We start from the raw sequence: 24566 nt of genomic DNA on the forward strand, positions 1-24566 counted from the left end.
GTACCATAGAGAAGCTCAGCTCTGTGTGTGTGTACGTCAGATCAGGGGAGCAGGAGTGTGTATGTGTTCCAAGGGTGATGCCTGCAAAGTTGGACACAACTTTGTTCCCTTTGTTTCCTTTAGACCCTGTGCTATGGTTGTCCCAGATTTTGAGCTCATCTGTGAAATCATGCTTGTTGCAGAAGGTTTTATTGATGCCAGACTTCTTGCTAGAAAGTTTATTACTCTCTATACGCTATGCAAAGAGCTACTTTCTAAGCAGGTAAATTAAGATTAGTCCATAGCTCTTTGAGCAGGGAGAATTTACCTGTTCTAAAATCTGCCATGGAAATGTTTTTAAAAATTAGCACTTGGCCTGGATTTTCCCAAGCATTTTAAGCTACATTGCTGAAGAATTCCACTCTGAGACCCATGTGACACCTGACATCGCTCATTGGGCTGTGGCATGGGAAGTCTGGAGGAAAGAGAGGTGCAGCCCAGCACAGCACGTCCTAGTAGGACAAAGCCTGGGCAGGCGACTGCAGCCTCACATTTTCACGCCCACTGACGTAAAAGCTAATGAAAACCTGCTACCAGGAAAGCCAAACTCACCACCCAGCCACAGTTTGCTAGGGCTTCTTTCATTCATTCCTTTGGTGAATGGAGTTTCCTTCCCCTGCTAATGGCATCTCTTCTGGGGGCTGCGGAGAGTCTCTGGAGTCCAGGGTTTTGGGGAGGATGTTCTGGGGTTTTTTTTATTAAAACCATTTTATTTCACCCAAATGCAATGTAAGACTTTGCTCCGCATGTGGCAGGATCATTATGACTGGGGCTTGAGAGCTATTAAGTCCGTGCTGGTGGTAGCAGGCTCCTTGAAGAGAGGTGACCCTGGCCGTGCAGAGGATCAAGTTCTAATGAGAGCATTACGAGACTTCAACATCCCTAAGATCGTGACGGATGACTTGCCAGTGTTCATGGGACTCATTGGAGACCTTTTCCCAGCACTGGATGTCCCTCGGAAGCGGGATCTGAACTTTGAAAAGGTGAATGCGTAGACATGGGCCTTGCTGGCTGGGCTGTTCAGATTATGTGTGCGAAGGGACTTTCGGGTCTCTTGTGTTCTCTGGTCATAGGCAACACCTACCTGGAATGTCCTGCAGCAGGCTGTGGAGCAACAAGCCTCAGTTTCCTCTTCAGAGTCCCCACAAATAGCCCTTATGGGTTTTCCAGTTATAGAAAGTGGAACTTAGACTGATCAGTCACACCCATCCCATGCGCATAAATCACAACAAATGTCCCACAGGCCTAATTCAGAATTCCCCAGCACAGTCCAAGCAGTGTTCATGACCCACCATGGCCACCCCAGTGTCCCTCTCACCACATGCCTCACTCCCAGCCTTCCGTCCTCTCCAAGCGTCCGGCTTCAGCTCACCAGTCCCTGCCCTCTGCTGCCGTCAGCCCTCTCCAGCTCAGGAAGACCTGCAGGCTCGCCCCTCCACCAGATTCAGTCTCAGGACAGTCAGCAAACCACCCCTGTGCTGGCCTCCCGCCTGCCTTTCCATTCTCTGCTCAGGCCCTGCCCCATCTATATGGCCCAGGTGTCCACTTCTAAATCCAAGTGGAGTGAGCTGATGAGTCACAGGCCAGTCTCACCCTGTGATACCTCCCTCTCCCCATGCACACACTTACTTGCACTTCTCCAATGCCAAAGCTTCATGTCAACATAACCCTGGACAGAAGGGCTCAGAGTGATTCCTTCAAGCTCTCAGCTGAGGCCTGAGACAATGAGTAATCTCAGAGCGAGGTGTGATGGGTGACTCACATGCCAAGCATGCTGCTTGTGCACGGCTCCCTCACCCTGCTGGCCTGGAAACCAGCGACAGCCTCACAACCAGAACTGAGAGCCCTGTGCTGCACCACTTCCATGGTGGCCCTAATGGAGCAGTGGGGAGAAGCTAAGAGCCACCCCTGAGTGGGGCCGCTTGAGACAGACTCAGTGGGCCCAAAGAGTCAAAAGTGTACAGCTGAGCCTCTCCCTGGCCAGCCTTAACCAGGGTTTGGCAACTGAGGCCTGGGCTGCTCAGCACAATGCGAACAGTCTGGTACGCATGGGTAGCCTGTTATTTCAGGTACAGAAGAGAAGGAGGTGCTGTGCCGGGTTTGAAATGTCACCTATTAACTAATGCACCCCTGATTCCTCTCCCTGGCTGTAGAGTCCTGAGGAGGAGCCTCTGCCCTTGTTGGCAGCATCTTAGCTGATAGCGCCCAGCCTTTTCTGGGGAGGGGGGAAGGGAGCTGAGAGGAGGTGGCGCTGCTGTTCTGCAGTTACTGCTGAAGTCTGACCCCATTCTTAGGTGATGAGGTAAGACAAACACACACAAGAGGCAGAGGGAGAAACTGCAGCATCTTCTCTGGTGCTGCTTTCCACTTTCCACCAGACAGCTGGAAAACGCAGGGATGGCATCTTCTTAACCACTCTGGCACACACAGCAAACTTGAACCAGCGTTGGGCTCACTAGGACTCTCTTTGCCTTTCACTGCCTCTTTCTCATTGCAGGCTGACCAGTGTTACATACAGCCATGGCCAGCTGAGCAGAAGACAAAAGGAGGGGGCTAGGGAAGTAGAGAAATAAAGTGGGCCAGGGAAAGATCACGTGGGAAGAGGGGGTTGGGATGAAGTCTCATAGCCAGGCGTTTGGGGGTTGGGCAGAGCCAGTGAAGGTGGTGATGGCATCTGGGTTCCCCTCTGGGGTCAGCCTAGTCAGAGCTCTCGGAATGGGGATGGCACAGACAAAATGGTTTCATGCGGGATGCCGGAAGCCAGTGGGGGAGGTGGGTGCCATGGTACTCGTGATCATTCCTTCCCTTCTTTCAGCCAACTTGTGGGGGCAGCTTGTCCCCCGAAATCTCTCCAAAGGGGAGCAATGAATGGAGTCACCTGGCCCTTCTTTAGTGTGACCATCAATTAGGCCCGATTTTTGACAGACCAATTGTGGGTGACTGATTTTTCCCTTATTCAGCAAGGCTGCTCATCACATAGCCCTGGATCTCTAGCAGGAGTCCTTTGGGTGTGGATTAGCTCAATCTGTCTCCCCTTTGCTCTTGTTCCCACCAGCTACTCTGGCACTGTCTGGACGGTCACTTGCTTTCCCCACTGTAGGGCTCAGAGTTAGTGAAGTGAGAGAATTGAAGCAAACTGCACAGGGCAGAGAGAGCCCTGTCAAAAGCTCTCTGGATGTCCAATGGCCCCTGCTTTGGCCATTGGCAGCTGCTCCAAAACAGCTGCAGCCCCCGGCTGGTCCTTCTCAGGAGGTGATAGCTGTAACCTAGGTAGTGATTCCATGTTGGGTGCCGGAGCTCCGGACAAGCTTGACATTCATCTCTCTTCTGCACGTCACAGATCATTAAGCAGTCCATCCTGGAGCTCAAGCTCCAAGCAGAAGAGAGCTTTGTCCTGAAGGTAGTACAGCTGGAGGAGCTGCTGCAAGTGAGACACTCCGTGTTTGTCATCGGAAATGCAGGCAGTGGCAAGTCCCAGGTATGGAGCTCAAGGGGAGGGCACAGACTAAACCGACACCCAATGCTTGCAGGTGCAGCAGCATATTCCACCCTCAGAGCCAGTGAGCCCTTCTCCTGTTAAAATACCTTTCTGCATGTCCACAACCCTCCCACCTCAGACATCAGTGATGGCCAGGAGCAGCAAAACCTGGCAACTCTCAGCAAGCTCGGTTATGATCTATCAAAAAGCAAATGGTGATGGTAAAGAGAGTGTCACTTCTGCCCAGCCTCACACTCTCCCGTGCTTCTGGCAGGAGTGCGGGGAGCCACTTGGCCAGGGCATTGTACGTGAGGCAGGAAATTCATGTTCCTCTCCTGGCCCTTGAGCCGAAAGACATAAAGCCAGGGGTGGTCTTTCTGCTGATTTCACTGGGTTTGGAACAAGGCCTTTTGAGAGGACGGGTTAGCAGGGGAGGCTAGCAGTGAAGGGAGCCTGCCTGTCAGTTGTTAAGTAAAGGAGTGGAGTGCCATTTCATTTCAGAGTGAGGGAGCGCGATGCTCTCTGGGGGAGGCTGCCTGCTCTGAAGGAGCCATCGAGGCTGCTGCTGTTCATTGGCTTTCAGCCGGTCCAAGGGGCAGGAAGGGATTCCACAGTAGTAGCCCAGACGTCCTTCAGTGGGTTGGGCCAAAGCCAATCAGATAAGGGGGAAAACTAGCACTCTTCTCTGTGGCTGGCATTGCGTGGTCCTGCAGACCACATCAAAGGGTGTAGACATGACTGTAGGGAGCACAGTCCTGTCTGAGGAAGTCCCTCTTTCCCTTCAGGTACTGAAATCCCTGAATAAGACTTATCAAAACATGAAAAAAAGGCCTGTTGCTGTGGACCTTGACCCTAAAGCTGTGACTTGCGATGAGCTATTTGGAGTTATTCATCCAGCTACTAGAGAATGGAAAGATGGTAAGAGATTAACCAAGCTTCCAGTCAGTGCTCTCTTAACAGTGTTCACATAGCTGTATTGACTATACCGCATACTGAATGACAGTGGTGTCATTTAAGAAACCTCAGCAAACAGTTCATACACAAACCTTCTGTTAAAACCAATGTGGAAAAGGGGAAACCTTTTCTTTGGATTCTCCATAAAATGAAAGGTGAAATTTTTGAGCAAAACTGGCAGGTTTACTGAGGAAATATTGTGGTTGCTTCTCGACCTGCTCCTGAGCAATTTTGCTGAAATGAAGAAACCGAGTCCTAGAAAGAAAAACCAAACAAAGATCTTTGTGTTGGGCAGGTCTGTTTTCTACAATGATGCGAGACCTGGCTAATATCACCCACCTTGGTCCCAAATGGATCATTCTGGATGGAGATATCGATCCCATGTGGATTGAATCTCTGAATACTGTCATGGATGATAACAAGGTCAGTACTGAGATGCTGTTGGAGTTACAAAGCAGAGAGCTTCACTAGAGGGTTAGTTTGAATTAACCAAATCATGTGTAGTTTTGCTTCTGTGAAAGAGTTTTTTTTCTGCCTGGTTACCTTCCTCCTAGGTGCTCACCTTAGCGAGCAATGAGCGAATCCCACTCAATCCCACCATGAGACTCCTCTTTGAAATCAGCCACCTGAGGACAGCAACACCAGCTACGGTGTCCAGGGCTGGAATTCTCTATATCAACCCTGCAGATCTGGGTTGGAACCCGTGAGTTCCCTTGCACATGCCCCTCTTTGACATGTGCCCGCCACACATTGCCAAGTGTGGTGCTTTTTCCTCAGCACAGCTGGGAACCAGCTGTTATATTTACTCACAGCCACCCGTTAAAATGGGAAATATGTCCCTTATTTTGTAGTGTGGTGAGCAGCTGGATTGAGAAGCGAATGGTACAATCAGAAAAGGCCAACCTAATGATTCTGTTTGATAAATACCTGCCTACTTGTCTGGATAAACTGAGGTTTGGGTTCAAGAAGATCACCCCAGTCCCTGAAATCACTGTCATACAAACCATACTGTACCTGCTGGAATGTCTCCTGACTCCGACTAACACACCTCCAGACTCCTCCAAAGAACTATATGAGCTGTACTTTGTGTTTGCCTGTTTCTGGGCATTTGGAGGAGCAATGTTCCAAGACCAGGTTAGTGACAAGTTTTAATATAAGGGCAGCTCAACTCAGGTGATACGGAAATTCTCTTTGTAAATTTTTCTGCTTGGACAGGCTGAAGTGTTGGCCTTGGTGTTAAGATAGGTGACTGAGTGACATTATTTTGTATTTAGTGTGGTTCTGAAAATGCATCATGCTCAGTCTGCGCTCAACATATAAATGTGGAGGAAATCAAGCAAGGAGATTTCTGGGGTTTGTGACTGAAAACAACCCTGAGATTTGTATTTTTCAATGATTTGTGATTTCCCAGTCTCAGAAAACAGACAAAAGGGCAATTAGTGCACAGGTATAATGAACTGGGGGTTCTGTCACCTTGTGCTGAAGCGTCTGGTTCTGGCCACTAGTAAAGACTGACAGGGCCCTGGCCTAGACAGACCACAGCTCTAAGTCAGTCTGGCAGTTCCTGTGCTCTGAACATGAGAACTGCATTGGCTGCTGTAATGTTTATGGAGAATCCGGTCCTGGAGCTGTGCAGGCTTTCAGGGTAGCAGGTATAGCACCTGGGCCATAGCTCTAGTCCAGGCTTTGATTCTGAACCACAGGAGTTCCATTAGCTACAAAATGGTGTGTGCGTGTGCGCACGCACGCGGAGAGGGGCAGGGGTTGTGTGTGCCGCAGGATGGGTCTCATGCCCTGAGGACTCTCACTTGAAGCAGCACGTGAGTAGTGCATCCCAGCAGACCCTGATCAGGTAGGACACAGCACTGGTGACCAGGGTCCACAAGAACCAGAAAACAAGCACACACAATCACAGCCGAAGAAGCAAAGGCAGGAGCTGCCTGTGGAGACACTAGTCGCTCTCCCTGCACTCCCAGGCGGTGATCAGCAGCACAGTGCCGTGATTGTGCCTAGCTCTGGCAGAGCCCGCAGCTGTTTGAAGTGTGGTACAGCCTCCAGACGGCCGCAGACAGCCTGAACATGTTTGTCTTATGTTTAAAAACCAAAGCCTCGGAACGGTTCACACTGAAAACTGCTGACCAGGGTTCTGTGACAGGAAATCACTCCACGGCCTACCTCATCTACATAGACAATGGCTTAGCTGCTGCTAGATCAGAATCACACACTGCAGAGAAGGATCCCGAATAGCAACGTCCTTGGTGTTTGCTCCATGGTTTTGTTAATGCAGAATTTGGCCAAAGCAGAATGAGGTCTCTCCTGGAAAAGCCACTGCTGGGACTGCCCTTGCTCTGAGCTCACAGTTACAGCTCTCTCTCAGGCTTCCCCTGTGTAGCATTTTCATCCAGAGACTGCTGTGTGGAGCAGGGAATGGCAGCCTGGGCTGGGTTGGAGCTGAAGAGAGACAGGTCTCCTCCACACAACAGAAACTCCCACGTCCAGCCAGCTTTTGGCCGGAGGCCTGAGCACAGAGTTGGAAGACCTTGATTCTAACCCTGACCCTGCCCTTCGCTTGCTGTGGGACCTTGCCTAGGCCTTGATAACCCTGTGAATGCAATGGGGATGATCCTTTCCACGTGGCTCTATAAAGTACTTTGAGCTCTAGGGGCAGCCACAGTAAGTCAGAATGAATATACATGTGCGAGGGAACCACAGAAATGTCTGACTGGAAGGGACCTCACACTGAGGCAGGGCCAAGTCAGTCCTTCCTTGACAGGGGTTTCTCCAACCTGCTAAATCCTTCTAGTGAAAGGGATTCCACAGCTTCCCTTGGTACCCTGTGTAACCCTTAACTACCCTGCGGCTGTGTCTAGACTAGCCCCCAGCTTCAAGGGCAGCATGGTAATTAGGGTGTTGGGAGATTACTAATGAAGTGCTGCGGTGCATAAAATTTTGAGGAGTAAAGGGGCTTGGAAGGAGTGCGGGCACTTCGAAGTCCTGGCGGGCAAGCTGCGGCTAGGGGCGAGCCGGCACTTCGAAGTCCCGGCGGGCGAGCTGCGGCTAGGGGCAAGCCGGCACTTCGAAGTTTGAAACTTTGAAATCGCCATGGGGGACATTTAGCCTAATGAAGTGCTGCATATGCACCACAGCACTTCATTAGTAATCTCCCAACGCCCTAATTACCATGCCCCCTTCAAAGTTGGGGGCTAGTCTAGACACAGCCTGAGTGTTTCATAGTATCTAACCTGAATCTCTCTTGTGGCAAATATGTTGAGTCCTTGTTCTATCCTGGGTGGACTTGGCAAACACATGCTCATTGTTCTTGTATAACAACCTTGTCATGAACCTGTTCTGCACGTTATGGCTACGTCTACACTAGCACACTACGTCGAAGTAGCCTATTTCAAAACAAGGACATCGAAATAGGCTACTTCGATGTGTATCGTCTACGCGTCCTCCAGGGCTGGTGCCATCGACGTTCAACGTCGAAGTAGAGATGGGGAACATCGAAAGGAGCCGTCCTGGAAGGAAATGCGGAGCGTCCACACACACAAGTGCTCCCCGTAGAAATAAGGGGCCAGCAAAGTCCCCAGCCACTCCCTTAAAGGGCCCCTCCCAGACACACTTGCCCTGCACAGCACAAGATCCACAGAGCTGACAACCGGTTGCAGACCCTGTGCATGCAGCATGGACCCCCAGCTGCAGCAGCAGCAGCCAGAAGCCCTGGGCTAAGGGCTGCTGCACACGGTGACCATAGAGCCCCACAGGGGCTGGACAGAGCGTCTCTCAACCCCTCAGCTGATGGCCGCCATGGAGGACCCCACTATTTCAAAGTAGCAGGACACGGATCGTCTACACACACCCTACTTCAACGCTGAATGTCAAAGTAGGGCGCTATTCCCATCTTCAGATGGGAATAGCATTTCGACGTCTCACCGCCTAATGTCGATTTCAACGTCAAAATAGCACAAGGTGCGTGTAGACGTGATGCGTGCTATTTCAATGTTGTCCCGGCTACTTCGAAGTAGCTGGCTAGTGTAGACGCACCCTATATATTGCATGATCCTGTTATGAAAGGTCCCAAGAAGCCGCACTGCAGGAGGGGGAAAAATTAAGTGTGGCCACACTCTGAAAACTAGTCTTGTGAAACAGTGGCCTGGCCAGATTGCAAGAGCTGGCAGGGGAGCAGGGCTCTGCCACCTAGGGAGACCAATTTATTCCCTCCAGGCTCTCTGCAGCACCAGGACACACACTGGAGAGCAGGGGGCTGAGACAGGAGTGTAAAGGCTGGAGCTGAGAGGGAGACCGTGTTTTTCCTCTTCCTCTTTGGGCCCGGCTGTGGGGTGATGCACCTCACCCTGGCTTGGGCTGAGTGATGATGTTTGTGGCTGGCTCTTGCTGCTGCAGGTCTGCTAGAGTTTTGTGCTCTGCTCTAAAGCACACCACAAAGGTGTTCCAGTGCTACCCACCTAAGCATGCAGGATTTGTCCTGGCCCCAACGAGGCTGTGCTGAAACACTGCGACCAGACTCGCTAACCGGACATGTCCTGCAGAGGTACAGGACACTGGGTCATGACCTTGTTTTTCTCCCTTCTGCAGCTCGTGGACTATCGTGTAGAGTTCAGTAAATGGTGGGTGAATGAATTCAAAACCATCAAGTTTCCATCACAGGGGACTATTTTTGACTATTACATAGATCCTGAGAGTAAGAAATTCATGCTTTGGAATGATAAAGTGCCAACATTTGAGCTGGACCCTGACATTCCTTTACAGGTAATTCCCAAAATGATCTTTCCTCGTTCTTTTTTTACTTTACTTACTTACTACTTTATTGCCCCCTCCCCAGCATTTGATTAAAGGACACGTCTGGACAGATTACACAAGGTCTTCCATACAACAGCATAATCAAGTACAAGAGCAGTATGGCATGCAGATGGGTCATTTGATTTCACTTACTAATCCCCTGTGGCTGTGCAGTTAAGCCAGTGACGTAGCTAATAGAGGCTGATACTTAGGATGCGAGGTGATCGTGTTCAGGGCCGGGGCGACATTGTTTCCCTATGGATATTAATGGCGAGGAGCACTGTGCGAGGTAGCTGGTGTCCTTGAAGTATCTGGTCTCATCCACTGCCACGGAAAGGCAGGCTGTTGAGCTCGACAGGGGCCTGCTCTGATTACAGCTGGCCAGTTCCATGGCTGATGCTGATTTCAACCTCATCTTGGGTGTCCCTCATGGAGGTACGTTTTGTGCTCTCAAGCCTGTCTTTAAACAACTACAAATCCAGAGCAGGAGCTGGTAGAGGCGTTCGTGGTTAGGTTGTCTGTCTGGATGCAGTCACAGGCAGAGGAGAGGGGAGCAGCGCTCGCATGCCAGTTGGGGTCCCCTCCTAACATAGCTCCCTCCCACAAACTCCCTCTCAAGCTCCTATGGTCCCAGTGCCTCTACCTTTTAAGGGCTCCCCTAGGTAGCCTCACCCTTGTTTACCACCTGGGGGAGGGTGATCACAAGGCTGATCGAGGCTGAGCAAAGATGGTCCAGGGAACAAAGGCTCAGTCAGTCCCAGACACACAATCCCAGCTGCCCCAGTAACTGAAATAACCTGAAAGAGGAAAACAAACATGGTCATGCAAATTCCCTCGGCCCCAGATTAGCACTTACATCTCATTCCTTTTCCCCCTTGCGCTCCCCTGGCTGCAGTGTGCTGTTAGAAGATGCTCCTGGTTCTTTTATACATTTTCGCAGGGCACTGGTTGACAGCAGAGCTGGGAAGACGGGGCTGGGCTTTTAGGGAACTGTGTTTGAAGCCTGTCCGCTGCTGTAACTCTAAGTCCCAGTTGAAACTGTGGAACTTTTTGACTAATCCAGCACCTGAGATGTTAACGCTCGAGCATTCCCTGTCTCACCTCCAAATCTCTGTCACCAAACCCCGTTTGTCTACACACGATTAAAATAGTTTATTTCACTGATGAATTTCAATAGGCATCTGTGGTCCACACGACAGAAACCATCCGAATTCGCTATTTCATGGATTTGCTAATGGCAAAGAAATGGCCCGTGATGCTAGTGGGGAATGCAGGCACGGGGAAATCGGTCTTGATGGTAGACAAACTGCAGGCTCTGAACATGGACGACTACCTGGTGCAGGCTGTTCCCTTCAACTTCTACACCACCTCAGCCATGCTGCAGGGTAAGGTGCTAGCTGGAACCTGCAGTACACGGGCACCCCTTGCTGGGAAGTGGTGACTTCACAAGTCATTGGATTGGTGGTGGTGTTGTCCTCTTGCAGCTATTCTCGAGAAGCCCTTGGAGAAGAAATCTGGGAGAAACTTTGGTCCTCCAGGCACAAAAAAGCTTATTTACTTCATAGATGATATGAATATGCCAGAAGTGGACAAATATGGCACAGTAGCTCCTCATACACTGATCCGGCAGCATATGGACCACGGGCACTGGTAATTGTATAGCTAAACTCTTCTCTTGTTTCATCCATGTGTTGAATGACCCCTGCTCAGATTATCCTCCTGTGGTGATGGGGTCTGTGGGTTTGTTTAAGGATATCTGGCCCCATCCCCAGAGTATCTGAGTGCCTGATCATCTTTAGTGTATTTATCTTCACAAGGTACGGCAGGGCAATGCTATCCCCATTGTCCGGGTCGGAGCAGAAGTACACAGGGACTAAGGGGGTTTGCTAAAGTTACATGGGCATTCTGTGGCAGAGCAAGGAATTGGAACCAGGCCTTCTGAGTCCTAGGTCAGCACATTATAAATACACAAGAAGAATGACCCTATGTAATGGAGTTCAGGGGTCCCCAAGCACTGAACCCCGTCTGCAGCTTGGAGTGACTTTCACTCAGCAGGTAGAACAGGAAGTTTATTAGTCGACAAAGGCCCAGCTCAGCACGGAGGTGTCAGTGCAACAAGCAGAAACAGCCATTCCATCCCATCTTGGGAGGGGAGGCCCGAGGGGAGCCCCCAAAGACAGAGCCTTGGTTCCCTGCTTTGTCCCTCTCCTCCAGTCCAGGCTAACTGCTTTCCAAGTCCCCCCACACTAACTGCCCACCGCTAATTCAAAATCAGCTGGGCTCTTTCCCTCTATTTGTTCGGGAACAAAGGTGTCACCTGCCAGCTTCGGTTCCAGCCAGCAGGGGGTAATCCGCAGCCGGTGTGAGCTATTCAGCCTGTCGCATGCACGCACATGCACCGCTACATCACGCCCTAACATAGCAGTTCTGGATCTTGAGATCGCTAGAGACCAGGGCAGTCCAGGACAGCTGCCAGTAGTGAGACCACTGCAAGTCCTGCTGCTAGATGTGCTGCCCCATGGCGCTAGAGCCAGGAGTCCCTCTGACTGGCCTTTCCTGCTTATCCTCCTAAGCCAGGTGTACCCCTGTGAACTTACATCCATGCAAGTGCATTGCTCAGGGGTGGGAAGACTGCAGCTGCTGCCTGAGGCAGTTCTGGTGCCCTAACCCCTGGTGCAGACAGTGAGTGTTAGCAGGGGGCTTCTCCCTCCAACACAGCTGCCACCTTGCATGGAGCTAGGACAGCCGCACTGACAGAGATGCTGCCGTCTGCCTGGGCGTGTCTTCACTGAAGCAGTGCAGCAGGGGCACTGGGCCCCGGCTGAGGTTTGTGTGCAGACCTGCCCTGACTTGTAACTGGTTTCTGAGAAGCAGAAAATGTCTTTCCCTGTTCAGTGAACGACGCACTCTATCAGGAGAGGAAACCTTGGGCGGGCGGTCATTGCTGCCGGCTCTCCTCTGTGAGGGAGTCACAGCTTAGCTCAGCTGGGTTAGAGCATGGGGCTGATCACACACAAGGCATGCAGAGGTTGACCACTTTTGATGGTGTCAGGGTGGTTGCCTGCTCTCCTTGCCTAGAGAGGTGGTGGACTCTCCCTCCCTTGAGACTTTTAAGCCCTGGCTTGACAAAGTCCTGGCTGGGATGGCTATTTGGGGCTGATCCTGCTCTGGGCAGGGGCTGGACTCAATGGCCTCCTGAGGTCCCTTCCAGCCCTAGGGTTCTGTGAGCCTGAGTGGGATCAGTGTGCTGTTATGTAGCGCTATTTGCCTCTACATGTGGGGCCTGGATCCTGGTGCAGAGAATAAAGGCAAGTACACATCATTCTGCTTCACCTCCACGTAGGTATGACAGAAACAAGCTGACATTAAAAGACATTCACAACTGTCAGTATGTCGCCTGCATGAATCCAACGTCTGGATCTTTTACAATTGACTCCCGACTGCAGGTACGCAACAGAGACTGGGCTGAATTGGGCTTTTTGTGACATCGCTCTCAATGGTAGCCACCCACATCCCGCAGTTTGGCTGTCTCTAGGTTTTACCTCCTCTTCCCTCTCTAGCCCCTTTCACACAAGTGGAAGGCTGCAGTGGCTAGTTGGTGGCATCTGTCTGACATCTGCAGTCTCACTTGCGGGGGTGGCTTTGTGTAAAGGCAACGTTTGCCCAGCAGATGGAAATGGGTTTTCCAGCGTAAGTCAGTCTGACACTCTTGGTGTTTAAATCGCTTTGTTTTAGCGACACTTCTGTGTGTTTGCTGTGAGTTTTCCTGGCTCAGAAGCACTTGTGACCATTTACAGCACCATCCTGTCGCAGCACATGGTGATCCGTAACATTCCAATGCCTGTTCAGAAGATCCTGTCGCCTCTGATTTCGGGGGTGCTGGGTAAGCAGCAGTCACTTGTTAAAATTGAGAGAGGTGGTGTTGTACAGGTCAGATACCTTCCTCCGTCTCTGCCTCGGGATCTGTTGCACCTGTTATGCCAATGCTCGTTAGCTGCATGCTGTGCTGGCGAGATGTCAAACCCTGTGTCGGGCATGGATTGTGCCTCCATCCGTGGGAAGGGTGAGAATTTTGACACCCTGGGCATCAGCCTGTCTCTGTTCCATGGAAGCCAGTGGAAGTTTTACCACTGACTTACTGCAGCAGAGTGAGGCCGGTGCGGAGCGCTTCTGAGAATCCCCTGTGCGGCATTCTGGATTTCCCCACCCACTGCACTGCAGGTCTCCTGCAGGTGCTCATTGACACCTGTGCCTTGGGACAGGGCAGCACAGGGCTGCACCCTGGCTTGCAGAAGGGATGTAGGAGTCAGACAGGCAGGGTGGTAGCTGGACCAGTGGGCTTGTATGAGGCTAGTGGGTGGGGCAAAGCCCCTGAGCACTGCAGAGCTCTGTGCAAGGGGAAATGCTGCTTTGCCCCCAGGGATGGCATTTGGGGCAGGCAATCTGGATGTGGACTAGGAATCTACAGTTCCATGTTTCCCCTGGCCACTGACCACACAGGACAATTGCCAGTCCCTTTGCTCAACATGCTTCCAGAAAGAGCGAGGTGCTCTGGGGAGGCGGCCAGGGCAAGACCTGGATAGAACAGAATGGAACAGATTTCCACCCTGTGCACGGGGCTCCTGCAGCCGCTGCTTTGCAGTCTGGTGGGCAGAACCCAGCCTAATGGCCACAGGTCATTATGCATCCCAGGTTTTAGCCTCCGCTCTGTTGGCATTTCTCCCTTGATGAGACACTGGGTGTCCAGTGCTGTCCACACAGATCCAGCATGTGCAGCTTCATGGCACAGTGAGATCTGTTTGCTCAGCACCTCGGAAATGAGGCCTCCGATTAGGAGCTCAGATATGGATGCAGTGCTTGGCCATGTTGGGAAATCCTGGATGCCTGGTTCATGCTGCTGCTGTGCTCGAGACTCCATCTTACTGGTCTCGGGAGGGAGGATCACCTGTAAACAAAGCCTGTGACTCCCTAGAACCCACTTTCATTTTAAAATAGCCTTACTGCACAACGCCTGAAACCTGTGAGTGACAGACACCTTCATGGCCGAACAGGTTAACCTCTCTAGTCCAGCAATATCCGTGATCCAGCAGGATTGCAGTCAGGCAGATGACCACTTGTCATGGGTGAGGCCAAGTTTCCCATGGTCCCATAAAATTTGTTTCCAGTCACCAGCCCAGCTCTTGGTGTTCTGGGCTGTTGTTTAGCTGTAATTTACCCCTAGACCTCTTCTAAGAGCCCAGTAAGCAGTGGAAATGTTGGTAATGTGCTAGAAAATACTGACCTCCCGTGGTCTGGCAAATTCTCTTGTCTGACACCAGTCAGTGTTGTAGGAGCAGCAGTGATTTGTGTGTCTAAAAAGCCTGTTACACCTCCCGGCTCCTGTCTCACTGAATGTCTGTGAGCCGGTTTTGCCTTCCATTCTCTCCTGGAATGTGTGTGGCGATGAACGGGCTGTCTGAGAAGCTCCCAGGTAGATAAGGCTTCTGGGCAATCAGGTGGCAATCACATGCCCACCGCATGCAGTGAAGAGCGTGATCAGGCCACAATCACGTGCCCCATGCACAGACACTGCCTGCGGTGGGGTTTGAGCAGCCAGACACGGCCAAATCACCTCTATCAACAGACCAGGAGGGAGCAGGTCCTTACAAGGGGATGGAGTCAGATGCTCCAGGAGCATGCTCACAAGATGGCACCTCTTGGCAAGCCCCTTCGCCCAGACTGCCCGGCCAGTGGTCTGCTGTGTCACACTCAGGGAAACTGGCCTCCATCATGCCCTCCATCACTGCACTGAGGGAACCTTACCTCACAGGATCCCGTCTCCAGTGCCGCGCCTGCCCTGGGAGCCCGAGTATGAGTATGCGAGTGTGAATGCAACCCCCCTCCCCTCATCTCTTGAGCATAGTTATCAGAGTAATAAAGGTGCTGCTTTGTGCCCAACTCTGGTGGGTCCTTCAGCCTCCCTAAGCTTAGTAGCTGGCCCAGTTTGATTAACAGTCAGGTCCTGGGGGTGCTGGACTAGAGGGGTTCAACCTATACTGTGAAAGATACAATAATCTTACAAAAAGGAGCTGGTTTAATTGTGACTCTGTCTAGGTTCTTTACCACACATGCTGGTTTCTCCATTTGCTTCATGGCTGTTCCATGTTTGTGGCAGCTGGGGCCTGTGTGTTGCTGCAGCAGCATTAATTCAGGTCGAGTTTCCTTTCCTCTCCACCTTCCTCTGCTGTGTCTCACACCGTGACCCAACACACTACCTGGGGGCGACGTGCTCTAAGGATGGGATCCATGAAAAGTTTCTGCAAAATTGGTTCTGTTGTTTTGGGGTTTGAGTGAGTGTGGAAATATCCATTTCTTTCACCTTTGCACAAAACTGTGCAGTAATGTAACTGCAGAAGACCAAAGCTAAAATTTCTGTTTCGGTTTATTGATAAACTTCAGAGAGTAAAACCCCAGAAGCCGTGTGTGAAAAAAAGCCATTCCATACTTTAAAATGTGTGGTCTCTGGGTACCCAGCATCTGCCCCAAACAGTGTGTTTTCCCATACACAGCCTTACATCAGAAAATTACATCAACATTTCTGCCTACGGCCATCAAATTTCACTATGTCTTCAATCTCCGGGACCTCTCGAACATATTCCAGGTAGAGTGCACTGCTCTCCATGTATCGTTCCCCTGCCACCAGCTTTTGCCATTAGCTTTCTCCAGAGCTGGCGCTTCCCTTTTAAGCAGCCATCAAGGAGCTAGTAAGACTAACGGATTTGTGTTTGACAGGGACTGTTGTTCTCCACTGCTGAATGCCTTAAAACTCCCATTGACCTGGTCCGGCTCTGGCTCCACGAAGCTGAGAGAGTGTATGGAGATAAGCTCATTGACGAGAAAGATAAAGAAAGCTTTGGAAGAGTTCTAACAGCTACCTGCAAAAAATACTTTGATGTAAGCCATGTTTGAGAACACTAAGAGCTTTTATGCATAAGAGGTGCTGAATCTGTGATGGCAGAGCTGGGCTCAGCAGTGATGTTTAAATCAGTTAATTTGCACCTTCCAGCTCCTTGGGGGTAAGTTAGTACCAATTTAGACTTGCTCCTCAGATGTAATTTATGCCTCAGACATATTGCCTCGAGCTGGCATCTAATCTGAGGCTCAGGATGGGAACTAGAGTCTCTCCCCCACAGGTCACAAGGGGCTAGTTGCAGAGTTCATGGCAAGCAGAGCCATGAGTTAGTAACAGCTCACTGTGAATGGGCTCTCAGGACAGGTACAACCCTCTTCTTCCAGAAGTTACTTCTGTGTGTATATTCTAACCCAACTTTTGCCACATGAATTATGAAACCTGACCTCTGCAAATGTGCGTCCAGCCCTTGCTGGCCTGTGCAGGGACTGTCCACCCTTTCCACTTTTGCAGCAGCAGGTTTGGGAGATGTGGCTCAAGGTGACCTCACTGCTGTTTTTCTTAACCACTGTTTATGTCCAACTTTGGGGGTGGGGCATAGGAAACATGGATGAGCTGACAGGACATCACCTCAGCCCAGATGATGGGTTGCAGCTGGACAAGGAGCCAGAGGTGACCCCCTGGATAGTGAGCAAGCTGGAGCAACCCTCTGCAGTGATACAGATGGAAGGGAAGGGCTGGGGGTCTAGTCACCATGTTCCTGTTTGAACTGCGGCCAGCCATCTGGGATGAGAGGTGGGACAGAGAGGTCAGTGGGGAGGGAGAGCTGAGGGTTAGTGGCAGAAGTAACAATGGGCTGTGAAAGCACTGGGGCAGAGGGCCTGACCCTGCACTTGAATGTGTGCAAGGAGACTCCTTGGCCCACGGACAGCCGCATCAATTCAGCATCTGTGTGGTCAGCTGCAAGATCAAGGACCTACCCTAGAAATGGCATTGGACCTACTGAGACGTCGTGCTGTGAGTAAAGCTGTCCCCTAGCTGGAGACGCCAGGTCCCACATTTTCCCAACACCCAGCCTTGTGCTTGTGAGGGGACTGTAGAGATTGGAGAGGAGATACAGCCGGTCTGGGGCACAACACACCAGTAGAAGGTGAGAAGTGGCCAGGCACTGTGGAATGTCTTCATTGTCTCTATTTGTGACTAGGAACTTGGGGAGAATCTGCTGTTTGCAAAGCCCAACATTTACTGCCACTTTGCCCAGGGCATTGGTGAGCCCAAGTACCTGCCTGTGTCAGACACCCAGTATCTGAACAAGCTGCTAGTGGAAGCCTTGGAGACATACAATGAGGTCAATGCAGTGATGAATTTGGTGAGTATCTGTGTGAAGTGGCAGGCAACATGAGAGTGCTGGGGGGAGACTTCCCCTACATTTTGGGATGAAATCGGCCTTTTGGATGTCTGTCTTCTATCTCTGCCAATTTCACCTATATCCTGACCTGCCGTCTGTGGCCGTTAGCTGTCTCCCAAGCTGGCTTTTCCACAATGGACAGTACTCACGACACTAGGGCTGGTTGATTTTGTGCGTTTGGCAGGGATGGTTGTTCTCCACCACTGACTACCTCACCTTATGTGATCTGTGAACAGAAACACTCCTTCTCTGTCCTCTGCTTTTTGTGCTGGGTGATTGGCACTCACTGCCAGCCCTTGTTGCCTCCCCTTCTGCTCTGCTAGGTGCTGTTTGAAGACGCCGTCTCTCACATCTGCAGAATCAGTCGGATACTGGAGTCTCCCCGCGGGAACGCCTTGTTGGTGGGAGTAGGAGGGAGTGGGAAGCAAAGTCTTTCCCGCCTAGCAGCCTACATCAGTGCTCTGGATGTATTTCAGATCACACTGAAGAAAGGCTATGGAATCCCAGATCTCAAGGTTAGCACGGCCTGGTCCTCACCCTGGGCTGGACAGATCCTTGGTAGCCAGACCCTGCATTCCACTTGTAACCCTGGATTTCATTTAAGTTACATTATTTTATGTTGTGGTTTGGCGCTCTGGTGGCGTCAAGTCGCTCAGACTTTCACGCAGGTTTGCTAGTCATTGTCCTGCATGTTTCAATGGGTAAGTAAAATGGATCCTTAGCGGTGATCTATCCCCTCTGTGCACCTCTGGCACAGGAAATAAGCAAGACGCTTTCCAGCTGAGGGTTCCATTCCTGCCCTTTACAATAAGGCCCCTATACCCCACCCTGGCAGCGTATAAGAGCCTTAATTGACTAAGAGGGCCAGAGTGAGTCTCTCCCACTCATTCACATGCAGGCAGCCAGCCCCACCCTGTAACATCTCTTCACAGAGACTGCCCCACGCCCCAGCCTCCTTCCTCTCCCCTGCGGTGATATTCCTGCTGCTGCCATCAGACAAGCCTGGGCTGCTGGGGAGAGCGAGAGCCCCACAGATTTCTTTGCTTCCTGGGGGAAGGTCTGAATCCTGGGCCCCCACAGGGGTGCAGCTGCAACCGCCAGCACCAAACTCTCACACGAAAGACGAGTGGCAATGTCCGTGGAGGAGCAGTACTGCTGTAGCCACCAGCTAGGCCCTGTGGGCTGCAGGCACTTGGCTTTCAGCCTGTCTCACAGTGTGCATAAGGGTCGCCTCAGTGTCTCCCCACGTTCACCCTTTTGTGGCTTGTTCCCAGGTAGGTACACGCTGCAGATTAGAGCCGTTTGCAGGATCACATCCGATCCACAATCTACGTTACTTCTGGCAACAGAAGTACAAGAAACGGTCACATTTAACCCACATACAACAGAGTTCTCTAGGACGTGAGCAAGTGTAGCATCTAATGACCATATGATTACACAGGCGGTGTTCTCTGTACACATGTAACCATGTAGGAGGGTCACACAGTTCACCACGAGTTCTCAAAGCAGCTCTACTGTGGAGCAGCTCATTCACCCTCCTCCTATGGGAGAAAAGCCAGAGTTATAGCTGAACAATGCTCTGCCTGCCCCAGCTGGCTCTGGACAGAGCAGTTCAACCACCCTGATCACAACAAGGGCTCTTGTGCCAGCTCCAGGGTTGTAGCTGCTGTCTCACCATTGCCGCAGTGAAAGCTGTGGCTTCTCCCAGTGTGAGCCACATTATGCCCCCATGGCTCGGCCAGGCTTCTAATCTCTTAAGCTGGGAAGAGGTGTTCCCACCTTGCCCTAGACTCAGTTGTTTAATGCAGGAGACCTAATCATTAGAAAGTGATTTGTAAGACAAGCGTCTGGGTGAAAGAGGCCTAATGGTTTCTGTCCTTTGCACTAGCTGGACCTGGCCTCTCAGTATATCAAAGCAGCTGTGAAGAACACCCCCACCGTTTTCCTAATGACAGATTCACAAGTTGCGGAGGAGCAATTCCTGGTGTTGATCAATGATCTTCTGGCCTCTGGAGAGATCCCGGGACTTTTCCAGGACGATGAAGTGGAAAATATTATTGGTTCTATGAGGCCACAAGTGAAATCTCTCGGATTGCAAGATACAAGGGAAAACTGCTGGAAATTCTTTATAGACAAAGTTAGGCAGCAGTTAAAGGTAGGGGGTTGTCTGTTTAGCATGCATATGGGTTCCCAGCATGCTGGACTTTGTCTTAACCTCAGATTTGTTTGTAACAGGCACCCAGGCATGGCCTCCTGTTTGTATGGTATTGTGATAACTGTTGGGGAAATCCATTTCCCCCAAATGTACAGCCCCCCAAGCTCTTCCATGTACCACCTCACAACTCTATGGGTGTGTTAAGAGCTCTGCTTGCTCCCAGTGGGTAGCTAGCCAGCTAAGGCTGGATTTTCACAAGAGTCCAGTACCCAGCAGTTCCCACTCGCGCACTGAGGTGGGATGTTAATGAGCTGGTCCACAGAGCTCTGGGACATGCTTTGGGATGGATGGAGAGGCTTTCTGGGGGTACGTTTTTAACTGTCTGCTGCCGTTACTATTCTGCCCAGTGGTGGGGCTAAGTCCCAGTTAGCACTTTCATCCACTCCTAGCAAACTGCCATTGAGAGGATCCTGCCCTGACTCCTGCCACCTGCCAATCCCAGAAGCCGATTTCTATTGTCGTGCGCAACCTGGGTGTCTCTTTCGCGTATTGCAAGTGGCTCTTACGCAAGTTGGACCAGGTCTCACTCGGTGCAGCAAGGAGGGGCTGAGTGGCTCTAATTTCCTGCCTAGCCTGGGGAACTGTGAACCAAGGGAGGAGAGCTGGAGGTCAGCGTGCTCCATCCACACCACGGCCTCCCCTCCGGTCTCCGCCCCACCACCTGTGCTCCCCGGGGCTGTGGCATCAGGCAGCTCACATGGGCTTTCCTGGGGGCTCCCACGCACCAGATGAGAGGTGCTAGGGTGGTGGGCAGCAGTATCAAATCCTAATGTCGACAGCCAGGTTCCATCCCCCTGCGACAGTGGGCAGCACATCTGACCCTTGGATCTTTGCACACAGGCCGGGGAGTCTGCCCTGGGGTATGCTCGGCCCATATAAAGACTGTGCACTGGGGCTGAAGAGCTGTACGCTGGCCAGGGGTCTCCCGCCACAGTTCGTGCTGAACCCAAGGAGTCCCGAGCAGGTGAAGGGAGAGCAGCCCCGGTGGAGAGCATGGAAAGCCCATGGCCATCGCACCACTGTGCTATCACGATCCCTAGCTCTCGGGCAGCTGGGACTGGCTAGAGCTGCCCCACGCTGGGCCAGCCACAAGGTCAGGTGGCCGGCGCGGTGTCCCCCAAGCTGTGCTGGACGGGGTTGCAGGCAGCAGTGCATCTGACTTTTGTTCAGCTTCTCATGTGTGCGGCAATGTGCTCCGGTCCCAGGTTATCCTGTGTTTCTCTCCTGTGGGGTCTACGCTGCGGGTACGTGCAAGGAAGTTCCCTGCTGTGGTCAACTGCACAGCCATAGACTGGTTCCATGAATGGCCAGAGGACGCACTGGTGTCTGTCAGTGGCAGGTTCTTGGAGGAAACCGAGGGAATCGAGGTGAGCAGCTGCCTGCTTGGCCCAAAGTGCTGCAGGCCCTGGCCGTGGGTGTCATGAACCAGTGTGATGGGCAACGAGTGAGCCATCAGCCAGTCTCAGTGCACCGGCTGGTCTGTCCTCTGCACAAAACAGCACCCGGGGGAACCTTCGGCGAGCTCCTCTGCTGCTTTTCTCTCCCATTCTAGCCGAATGCCCAGGTGCTCAGATGCGGTGGAGACCTTGTCTGTGAATTCATAGGCAGAGTTCACAGAATCAAGGAAAGGAACAGCTGCAGCCTTCCTGCCCAGCACTGATGAGAGAGAAACCTCCTTCTCTCTCCTTTCTCTCCTGCTCCTGTCAAACACATGCTCAGAACCCCTGGGGAATCCAAATGTCTGAAAAATCATGGCCCTCTTGTAATGCACCAAAGGCTGCTCCCAAGCGCACAGAGGCTGAGGAATGCAAAAGTGTTAAGTTGGATACGTGTCAATGATTATTCTGCTGTTCAATGTGCTGCAGAACAGGAGTGAGTCGGGTTATTGAGCCTACCCAGGGTCTAGGTATTGAACTAAGTAGCTTCCCCATTACATGAAGGCAGAGGTCAAACTGAAGATCTACAGTGGGTCTGTATTAGTGCTGGGGAACCTGATTAAGTGTCTGGATTCTATTGCAGCCAGAAGTCAAGGTCTCCATCAGCCAGTTTATGTCCTACGTCCATAAAACTGTAAACGAGATGTCCAAAGTGTACCTGGCCACAGAGAGGCGCTACAACTACACAACACCAAAGACCTTCCTGGAGCAGATAAAGCTCTACCAGAACCTGCTCTCCAAAAAGAGAAGAGAGCTCATTTCGAAAATCGACAGGCTGGAGAATGGCTTAATGAAACTCCAAAGCACAGCTTCCCAGGTGCGTGTGTCCGGGTAACCTGCCCCCCCAGTCTGAATCCCAGGGCTGGTGACTAGTGCTGTGGGGCTGCTGAGCTGTGAAATGCCCTCGTTCTCCTCACCTTGGCAGAGGCCAGGATCAGGTCAAGCAAATGGACAGGGAGCCGATGTCAAGAGCCAGCCTATGTGCAAGTCCCACTCCTCTTGTTCTCTCTGCTGAGCACGTGGGCTGAGCAGTGACACCGTTAGCCACAGAGCCCCATTCTGCCAGGGCCACGCACACGTCACAAGGGCTGTCCCAGCTGCAAGGTGGGTGGGAGACAGTCAGCACTGCAGGAGCGTGGAATGGCTAACAATTGCTCTAGCGTAACTGAACTGCGGGCCTGACACTTCTCTTCCCTTGCGGCTCACCTTTGACTTGAGACCTTCTTTTCTCGAGTCTGTTCCCCCCGCAATCCATGGTGCCAGGCACTGCCTTTCTTTCTCAGCTGTTACCTGTGGCCCATCCCCTGTGCTCTGTACAGGTCGCGGATCTCAAAGCCAAACTGGCTGTCCAAGAGCTGGAGCTGAAACACAAGAATGAGGATGCAGATAAGCTGATCCAGGTGGTGGGGGTCGAAACGGAGAAAGTGAGCAGAGAGAAGGCGATTGCTGATGAGGAGGAGCTGAAGGTTCAGATCATTAACACGGTATGTTCACAGCCCCAGGACCCCAGTGCAAGAGCTAAGGCATCCCTCCTGACACGGGACCAGAGACACCAGGGGACAGCTGCTCTGGTGGGGCAGCCCCAGCATGTGTCCTGAGGGAGCTTCAGTGCATCTCTGCTGCTAGCTGCTGCGCTGCAGCCGGGACGTTGTCTGGAGAGCCAGAGCAGCCTCTCCCCAAGCTGGTGTTTAGTGTCGAGGGCCCCAACGCTGGGGCTGGGTCCCCAGCTCAGAGAGTTGCCTGCAGCCAGGGGCACTGTAGGAGCACAGCCAGCATTCAAGGCTCCCGCAGCTCCCTCTCTGTCCAGCAGTCTGCAGAGAAGCATTGGCTATCGCACCCCTCTGTGAAGGCTGCTGGGGCCCATCCGTGGGAAAGTGAGCCCCTCTTGTACGGCCAGCCAGTAATGGCCAGTCCCTGACCCCTGGGGCTCCCTAGCTAAGATGAGGGCGGCATAAGGCAGGTCGGGGTGGGCTGGGACAGGGTCACAGGAGCTCGTAGCCTGGCTTCACTGGGTGCCCAGGCTGCAGCTACAGAGTGTATTTGTTGGGGTTATTTTTACTGGAAACCCATAAGCAGCAGGGCTGCTGCATGCCCCCCCCGCCCCCATCTGGCAGGGTTGTGACACACATGGGGTCACGCCGTGGTGGGAGGCAAAGGAGTAGAGGCTGTGGCTTTGCAGTTGGTGAGTGAGGTTATTCCATGCATGGGGCAGCGCAAAGCGCAGCGCTGCTCAGGGGAGACAGGCCAGCAGCTCAGCATGCTCCCATTGCCCCCAAGCATGACCCCCTCGTTCTGCAACTAGATTGGCCCTGGCCCTCACCAAGGCCTATTCAGGGACAGCAGTGCTGTGGCAGAGCCAGGTCTCCCACACACCCCTGCCAGTACCTCCCTCCTGATCCGGGGCAGGCTGCCCAGGGCCATCCCAGCCCATTGAGCCTGGACCCATCTCCTGAGCAAGGCAGCCCAGGGTGATGTGCAATGGGCAGCAGTGACAGGCAGCGAGAGAGCTCAGAGTGCTGCCCTGCATTTACCGTTTGCTTTGCCCCCACCAGAACGTAGCAGAGAAACAAAGAGCCTGTGAGACAGACTTAGCCAAAGCAGAACCTGCTTTGTTAGCAGCCCAAGAAGCGCTGGACACTCTCAACAAGGTAAACGCCTGCTGGGGTAGGGGAGGGGTCGTCAGTCTCCTGTTGAATCCATTGTCTTGCTGGTAGGCAGGCAGGGTACATGCTCGGTGTGTGTGCGTGTAACCTGGGCATGCGCCTGCCCAATCAGTAAGGGAAGCAGAACTCCCCTGGCCCCAGAGTGGGGGCAGTGCTTTCTCCCCACCGCAGCCCTGGAGCCCGGGGAGCTCTCTCTCCTTGGGTGCCGGATGGGAAGGTGGGCGGTGAGCTCCTCTCAATGCCAGGAGGGGGAAGAGGGAAGAGTAAGCCGCTTATTTCTCCCACCTCCCAATTCCTGGACACAACCCTGCCGGTTGGAACCAGGCTAATGGGACACATTACGTCCTCTTTTCAATAACCTCCCCTGGAAACCGCGCCGTCTTTTCTGTTCTCTTCAGAACAACCTGACGGAGCTGAAGTCTTTTGGTTCCCCTCCGGAAGCCGTGGTGAATGTCACAGCAGCTGTGATGATCCTGACAGCACCAGCGGGCAAGATACCAAAGGACAAGAGCTGGAAGGCAGCCAAAATCATGATGGGGAAAGTGGATTCTTTCCTGGATTCCTTGAAGAAGTTTGACAAAGAACACATTCCCGAGGCCTGTCTGAAAGCATTTAAGTGAGTGAACCCAGCCCACTGAGACCAGCCTTCAATGGAAAGGCGGGGTTCACGTTTATCTATTTAAA

At 52.3% G+C, this 24566-nt stretch overlaps 2 protein-coding genes across 4 annotated transcripts in view; one reads left to right on the forward strand and one right to left on the reverse strand.

The window, feature by feature from the left end:
- Nucleotides 1-24566, forward strand: part of DNAH17 (dynein axonemal heavy chain 17) — a 101039-nt gene that overhangs the window by 40013 nt on the left and 36460 nt on the right. For 2 of the 3 annotated variants that reach the window (XM_075014432.1, XM_075014430.1), the window contains 22 exons: nucleotides 124-262; nucleotides 795-1022; nucleotides 3380-3517; nucleotides 4303-4435; nucleotides 4767-4894; nucleotides 5026-5174; nucleotides 5323-5605; nucleotides 9068-9241; nucleotides 10449-10656; nucleotides 10756-10921; nucleotides 12615-12717; nucleotides 13007-13154; nucleotides 15820-15911; nucleotides 16043-16204; nucleotides 17365-17529; nucleotides 17892-18083; nucleotides 19457-19723; nucleotides 20989-21150; nucleotides 21803-22036; nucleotides 22539-22703; nucleotides 23772-23867; nucleotides 24281-24498. In XM_075014432.1, the coding sequence (XP_074870533.1) occupies nucleotides 124-262; nucleotides 795-1022; nucleotides 3380-3517; nucleotides 4303-4435; nucleotides 4767-4894; nucleotides 5026-5174; nucleotides 5323-5605; nucleotides 9068-9241; nucleotides 10449-10656; nucleotides 10756-10921; nucleotides 12615-12717; nucleotides 13007-13154; nucleotides 15820-15911; nucleotides 16043-16204; nucleotides 17365-17529; nucleotides 17892-18083; nucleotides 19457-19723; nucleotides 20989-21150; nucleotides 21803-22036; nucleotides 22539-22703; nucleotides 23772-23867; nucleotides 24281-24498 (3750 nt within the window). Of the gene's footprint in view, nucleotides 1-123; nucleotides 263-794; nucleotides 1023-3379; nucleotides 3518-4302; nucleotides 4436-4766; nucleotides 4895-5025; nucleotides 5175-5322; nucleotides 5606-9067; nucleotides 9242-10448; nucleotides 10657-10755; nucleotides 10922-12614; nucleotides 12718-13006; nucleotides 13155-15819; nucleotides 15912-16042; nucleotides 16205-17364; nucleotides 17530-17891; nucleotides 18084-19456; nucleotides 19724-20623; nucleotides 20877-20988; nucleotides 21151-21802; nucleotides 22037-22538; nucleotides 22704-23771; nucleotides 23868-24280; nucleotides 24499-24566 lie in introns of those variants that run through there. The other variant, XM_075014431.1, reaches the window with a different exon arrangement.
- The window catches only part of PGS1 (phosphatidylglycerophosphate synthase 1), a 133284-nt gene that overhangs the window by 31140 nt on the left and 77578 nt on the right, over nucleotides 1-24566 (reverse strand). The window lies entirely within an intron of this gene.

This window comes from Carettochelys insculpta, chromosome 20 (assembly GCF_033958435.1).
Source record: "Carettochelys insculpta isolate YL-2023 chromosome 20, ASM3395843v1, whole genome shotgun sequence".
Classification (NCBI taxonomy): Eukaryota; Metazoa; Chordata; order Testudines; family Carettochelyidae; genus Carettochelys; species Carettochelys insculpta.